Below are 7252 nucleotides of genomic sequence, written 5' to 3'. Positions count from 1 at the left end.
AAACGCCACAGTCGGACTCATCCATCGCTGGGTCACAGAGGGGGGGGGGGGAAGCCATTTCACCCATTTTTTAAAAAACTTCCCTGGCTGCCACTGAATCCGTTTTAGAAGGCATTTTTAAATTTTAATGATCACTTTTTAAGACGTGTATGAGTGAGCTCCATAAAAAGATGAACTCCTCACCTCGATATGAACCTAAAGAGCAAACTGGGATCTTTGTCTCTTGTAGGTCATTACTGGACTAACCTTAAAAACCTTCTGCTCTCCTCAGTTGCAGAATGACCTGCTGGACGAGGCCAGGAGAAGCGAAGATGGTGAGTTTTCTGTTTTTATCTGATTATTTTCTGTCCCTGCTGCTTGTCTTTCTTTCTATCTTAAGTGCTTTTTGATTTATTATCATTATTATTATTATTGAATGGTGTTGTTCTGGTTGTTTCTGTTGTTTCTCTGTGCAAGTAGGACATTTAAAGGTGCAGTGTGTGTAAAAGTGTGTGACATCTCCACTCATCCCAAACAGAAGTCTTGTTTACTGTTTTACTGTAGCTCAACAATTCCCAAAATGTGGGCTGTGGCCCCCTCGTGGGCTGTGGTGGTACTGCAGGCGTGCTGTGAAAGGAGTCTGGCGTATGCAGCAACACCACTGCTGTGAGCGACGAGCCACATCACAACCCTTTCTTTCCGCTGTATTTCAGTGTCTGTGCTCCAGTCATGCAGGAAGTACTGAAAAATTCTGTGAACACATCTTTTCAATGAACTGATTCTAATGATTCAGTAAACCGAACACAACTGCTTTACAAGTCAACAGTCACTAGTTTGTGTGTGTCGTGTGTAAAACAAAGTCATGGCAGTTTCATGCAGCCGTGCAGTGATCACTCCGTCCATGTTGAATGGAAAACCATACCAAAGTCGAGCCGTGCTGAGGCGAGGTGTGCTGGGACTGTGTAGTGGAAAAGGGCCAAAAGCTTGACGTCGCGTTGAGACAAACAGCCACAAACTGAGCAGGAAAAAACGAGCTGCGCGATGTTGTCTGCTGTGTCACATGCAATATCTTCACACTACGTTGTCTTGCTACATATCTCGCTGACGCGGCCATCGGGCACAGCCCACACCCCGCCTCCCAAGTAAAGCTACTGTTCTCAGTCTAAACGCAAGCCTGAACGAGGGCTTTACCGCTCCAAATTGTACCGTACCATGAAACACGGCTGAATGAACAAGGTTCAACTCTTACTTTCAGCCTTGCCTGAAGTACAATAAAAACATTTTTCTAAGTCTTTTATCTTAAAGCCATTATACAAATATACAAACATACTTATGGATAGTAGCTATATTCACTTTCTGCCAATAAACTTTCCTTAATGTTACACCCTGGACCTTTAAAGCCACCATAATAAAAATGGTACTCAAGCTACAATATTTCTCTCTCTCTCTCTCACGCTCTCTCTCTCCAGTGTGAGGTGAAACTATAGTTAAGTCCCTGGTGAACACCACTCTCTACTCTGTGGCCCAGTCCTGCTGCTGCTCCTGCTGCTCCTGCTGCTCCTGCTGCTCCTGCTGCTGCTGCTCCAGACAGAGAGAGAGAGAGAGAGAGAGAAAAAAACTAGAGCTTAGAAAAGCTCACGACTCACCATCGACCATCATAAACCAACCAACCGTCGGACTGTTTGAAACACGCGTCCAGACTCCTGAGCAGAGAACATCTCTGTCAGTCTGACCTGACTGTGTGAGACAGAGAGGAGGAGAGTGACGTGCGTGCGTGCGTGCCCGCGCGCGCGGAGGAGCCACAGAGGAGAGAGAGAACTCCTGATGAATGAGCTCTAAGTGTCAGAGGCTTTTCTTCTTCTTTTCTCTCTGCTTCTGTTGGCGGACAGCAGGACTCACGATGGTGATGATGGGAGTGCGGGATTTAAAGGACTTAAAACCGACCTGCGGATTCTCGCGCTGACGAAACAGCTCTTTCTGCAAACCAGTGAGAAACCAGTGGCGATGGACCTGCGTGCGTAATGCGTGTCTTTGAGGAGTCCGCACTGCTTTTTTGCACAAAAAATGCGTGACTTTTGCTCGCGTCTGACTTTTTAAAAAAGCGCCACACATGCTCCACATGTTTCTTCTCGCGCCGTGCGCGTGAGAGATGGCGACCAAACCAAACCGCACCGGTTCAACTGGATAATGACAGTTTGCGCCACAGGTGAATCAACGTCTGCGCAGTTTTCACGGCAGTGACTGTGGTTTTTGTGTGAACCAGTTTGGTTGTGTTGCACTGCAGCGACACAATGGACCTGAAAGCGGAAAGCGAGGAGCCGGACTCGCACCTGCAGCCTCCACCCTTAGAAGTTTTCGCGCACAGGTCGACGCTGCACGGAATCTCCCACATCTTCACCTACGAGCGCTGCTGCATCAAACGCTGCCTGTGGGTCGTGTTTTTCCTGGGCTCCCTCGCCTTCTTGCTGTACGTGTGCGTGGACCGGATCCACTTCTACCTGGAGTACCCGCACGTGACCAAGCTGGACGAGGTCGCGGCCCCGATCATGACGTTTCCCGCCGTCACTTTCTGCAACCTGAACGCGTTCCGCTTCAGCCGCGTGACGCGTAACGACCTGTACCACGCAGGAGAGCTGCTCGCGCTGCTCAACCAGAGGTACGAACACACTCACATTCACACACAAAAGAAAGGGTCGGATGTTTCCCTGAGTGCAAAGTTCAAAGCTTTCTCTTATTTATTGATTGTTTTTTTTTCTGTTTATTCCCCTTAAACATGTGCTAACTCTTCATAGTTTCCTTTAGGAATTGTTTTTATAAAATCAAGGACATTGTTTTAGCAACCAAGTGGAACAAATGTCTCCATCCTGCAAATTCCAAATGAAAAATTCCCTCCTTTTTCCCAGAGACTCAAGGTTTCCTGGTAGTTTGAGGATCCAATCCTGCACAAACCAAAATACTGATCTATGAGGAGCTAGAGGATGATCTTTTCCAGGACATAAACATCATTTTCAGGCTGTAAAATCATATTTAAATTGTGACTAAACCAGTATTTCAATTTAACATAAACATATGTGATGATTTGGGGAACTATCATACATTTGAAACCACTTTTACACATTTATCTGACTGCTAGTGACTTTTTTCCTGTAATTACTTTATGAATAATATATATTATGTAGTTTGAGGTTTGAGCACCTCATTATGTTGCTCACACATGAATGCATCAGTAATAATTATTTGCCTTTTGTACAAGGAAAGGACAGGTGCATTGAACGATATGGACAAAAGATTATTATGATAAATGTTTTCAAAAATAAGTCGATATGGATATAATTGCGAAAAATGTCAAATAATTATGCATATATTGAACCTTTGTTATATTTATAGTGAAGAAAATCATTGCCGTTTTGTATTATTACTGAAATGTTGCCCAGCTCTAGTTGGATAAAGGATTTTTGGAACTAATATTGATGCAGATTGTTTGGTGTAAAAAGTTTGCTATACTATATCGCCGGATATTCCAATCCAAATGTATTTCTATAGCACATTTAAAAGCAACAGAGTTGACTTTACATCCCATAAACTAAAACAGACAGGATATGAAACAATGTTAACTAAAAGCAATTAAAAAAAATAAAAATAAAACCAAAAACCATCATCAAAGACAGCATAATGTATAAAACACAAAAACATGTAAATAAGCACATAAAGACGTGGATTTGCTCTTTAATTTACATCGTAGTTAACATTTTTAAGGCTTTTTATTTACAGTTAAACAAAAACATGAGCCCCCAAAAAGAAACTTGAGTTTCAGAAATTATAGGAAAGGTTTTATTTGAAAGAATTGTATTTTAAAAACTACTTAAACAGTTACTAACGGCACAGTTTAAGTAGCATTTCCACTAGCATAGTACCTGGTACCAGGTACTATTTTTAGTACCTGCTCCTGCAAGGTTCCAAAAGCGTGCTGAGTAGGTAACTATGCGATGATTGGTCAGACTGACGGCCACTGACTGGCCAGCGTGCTGTCGCAGGAAGAGACGTCCCACACACAAATCAAGCCGAACAGTGCCGAACTGTAGATCACTTAAAACTACTTAACGATCCTAAAAAAATTGGTTAATCTCCAACAACTACCAGGGAAACCTCTATATTAAACAGAGGAGTCTGGTGTGTTTAGGGACAGCGCCGTCGATCGCAAGCGGCATCACGGACCAGAGTCTGTACTCCAGAGACGTGTGGACAGAATCCAAGCCGAACAGTGCCCAACTGTAGATCAGTTAAAACTACTGAACGATCCTAAAAATGTGGCTTAATCTCCAACAACTATCAGGAGTCTGGTGTAAAGTCACTAGTCACTCGTTTGTGTGTGTGTGTCGCGCATAAAACAAAGTCACTGCAGTTTCACGCAGCCGTGCAGGGATGACTCCGCCTACATTGAGTAGGTACTTTTTTATGGAGATGCAACCTAAACCGTGCCGCGTCGTGCCGACAGAGAGCCGGTGGATATACACCATATGTCAACTGCTGTCATCGTAGAAGATAGATAGTCTTCTGTTGGAGTGCCCTCTGCTGGACAAAAAATGCAATGACATAAGATCTTTTTCACACTATATTATGTGGCGGGCAACATGAAATCGAATGGAGGGCTGCATGCTCGGCACTTAGTTTTGATGGTTAAAGTTAGAGTACAGTTCTTGTTCTTTTTTGATAATGACAGGGATTAATTAATTAATTTTCTTCATTTCAATGACTCGCTCAAGTTTATGCTTTAAATGCCATCATTTATTTTCACAGGGTAAGATTTTAATTGAGAGATGAATGTGGTAATTACGTCTTGCTCACCTAATGAGCTCTTCTTTCCTGTTCAGTCATTTGGTGCTTGAATCAAACGAGGCTTTATAATAAAAAGAAACTGGCTACTGAAGAACATTCTTAACGTGATTGCAGTGGAAATGACTAAAGCTATGTGTGTTTAGTCATTTTTAAAGATATTTACATGGGTAAAACTTTAGCAAAGCTGCGGAGAATTAGCGATGTTTATATAGATATATATATGCATATGGGCGTGTGTGTGTGTGTATTTGTTCCTTGTCTGGCATAAACACTGACCAGTAGTCCTCATCGAGACCAAAACCTAGTCCTAATGAGGCAGAATCTAATTCCTGACAAAGTGGTTAAGGGCTAAGTATTTAAATGGTGGTTAGGTTAAGGTTAGGGTTATAATTGTGTTAGGTTAGGGTTAGGACAGGGGTCTCAAACTCAAACACTGAGCATCTAGTCTGGTCACCTGGGGGTGAGCGATATGATTTATTTCTATTTCATAGAATTTCAAAATAAAATGTTTGTCTTGATATGGAACAATATCTAATTTATAATAAATCATAGAGAAATAACTCATTATAAGATGATATTATGTGGCGGGCAACATGAAATCGTTTGGAGGGCTGCATGCTCGGCACTTAGTTTTGATGGTTAAGGTTAGAGTAAGGGGCTCGGGAATGCATTATGTCTATGATGTGTCCTCACTAGGATATAAAAACAAGCTTGTGTGTGTGTGTAAGTGCTCAGAGCTCCATTGATGTGAACCTCTGACGGGCTGTCAGTTAAAGAGATGGAGGACAGGACTCGGCGCACTGAGCAAAAAGCCTCGGGTGGTTTCACTTTTATGTGGATATACGGCCAACGTGGACTCTAAATCTTTAATGAAGATCCCAGTCTGAACACCAAAATTAGCCCCTTTTCTTGCCCTGTATCGTTGGGTGTGATAATCAGCACTGGCCATCTGGGTTTGTTACATCAATACATTTGCTGCTTTCCAGGGACATGTTCACAGGGAGAATGAAAAACAGAACAGAGACTGGGTTTTTTCCTACTCATCTTCACGCTTACGCTCCAAAGTAGGTCTAGTGCTCATTATCCGGCTTCTCTCGGCAAAGGTAGCGAGGCGATGAAACGGCACACTTGGCTATAATACCCCCACAGCCAGAAATGAGAGTGCTTGTGGCATGAAATCCATTTAAGGTTTTTCTCCACCCACTCCCACGGCTCGGAGTCACTGGTCTGGGAAACGTCGTGTGGCCGTACACACACGCTGAAGCGCCGGCCCTCCTCGATCCGGCTCGTACGTTGGGGATTTTATCTCATAAGTGCCTTCTTGGCAGCTTTTGTCCACTACACAAACAGTGGGGAGCAAATGCCTCGCTTCAATTAAGTTCCCTCTCAGTCAAACGAAAACACTCTCCGCCTCTGCCACTGCGGAGCCTGACCTAATCATGATGTCAGAGAAAATCTATGAACTAATTTTTAAACCTGAGTGAGGTCAGTTATTATTGATTTAATGTTTGGAAAATTTCATTTGGAGTGTTAAATGACCCTTTGCCCTCACCAGAATGAAAAACACCACTGCACATATTTTTCTTCTTCTTCTAAGAAATGTAAGAAAATGTGGCGCTGGATTGCCAGTATCTGTTTGATACTAGGGGTGGGTCAAAATATCGATCTGGTGATATATCGTCATCCTTCCTCGTGCAATACTATAATCTATACACCAGGGCAAATATCGATGTTTTTATTTATAAATGAAGGCGCTCTAAAGTAAACAGTTTCTGCCAGTTTCACGCCAGGCGTCAGGGAAGTCAGGGAAGTCAGGGAAACTTGGGCAACGCGATCGCGATTCACAACTACACATGATCTCACTTCTAAATGAGGAGATTCTTCTGCATTTTATTTCATGAGCCGAATCGCAATTAAAAGATCCTACTGTCCTCTCACTTCAAGCGCAGCCTTGTCGCTGCCTCGTCTCTCGACACATGAAGCGTGTTTACGTCACGTGATTCAGTGGAGGCGGAAGCCCATTGTCCCTGATCATGACGCCACGAGTTGAGCTAATACAAACAAGCCATATGTCGCTTAAGCCACCACAATAATAACAATAAACCCGTGTTCAGGGCCTAAAAAAATCACGTAAAGTTTGACACGTCACTTGAATGCCTAATTGAATATTTCGAATCTTTTTTTCATGCGTGCAATAAACATTTTGATTTATGAAAAAGTCATGCCAGAGAATCGTGATCTCAATTCTAAGCAAAAAAAATCGTGCAGCCCTACTTGGGCGGAAGTTAAGTGGTTGAAGAAGAGGGAGTTTACTGCGGGATAATGGTGGAGAAAGCTCCGTTAAGAGATTCCCCATCCACGTTGAATACATAATAGACTTTGTTCTCCATGTGTTTTCTTCAGTCAGACAGATATCTTGATGTATCGCTGCATGATT

The 7252-nt window shown here is 42.9% G+C and overlaps 1 protein-coding gene across 1 annotated transcript in view; it reads left to right on the top strand.

The window, feature by feature from the left end:
* Nucleotides 1-1598: 1598 nt before the first annotated feature.
* Nucleotides 1599-7252, top strand: part of LOC122777412 (acid-sensing ion channel 1-like) — a 60870-nt gene continuing 55216 nt past the window's right edge. Inside the window, exon 1 of the mRNA XM_044038639.1 lies at nt 1599-2635. Within this exon, the coding sequence (XP_043894574.1) occupies nt 2271-2635 (365 nt within the window). The 5' untranslated portion in view covers nt 1599-2270. The remainder of the gene's footprint in view (nt 2636-7252) is intronic.

Source organism: Solea senegalensis, linkage group LG11 (assembly GCF_019176455.1).
Source record: "Solea senegalensis isolate Sse05_10M linkage group LG11, IFAPA_SoseM_1, whole genome shotgun sequence".
NCBI lineage: Eukaryota > Metazoa > Chordata > Actinopteri > Pleuronectiformes > Soleidae > Solea > Solea senegalensis.
Note: the sequence above shows the minus strand (reverse complement) of the source record. Positions and strands in the feature narration are given on the sequence as shown.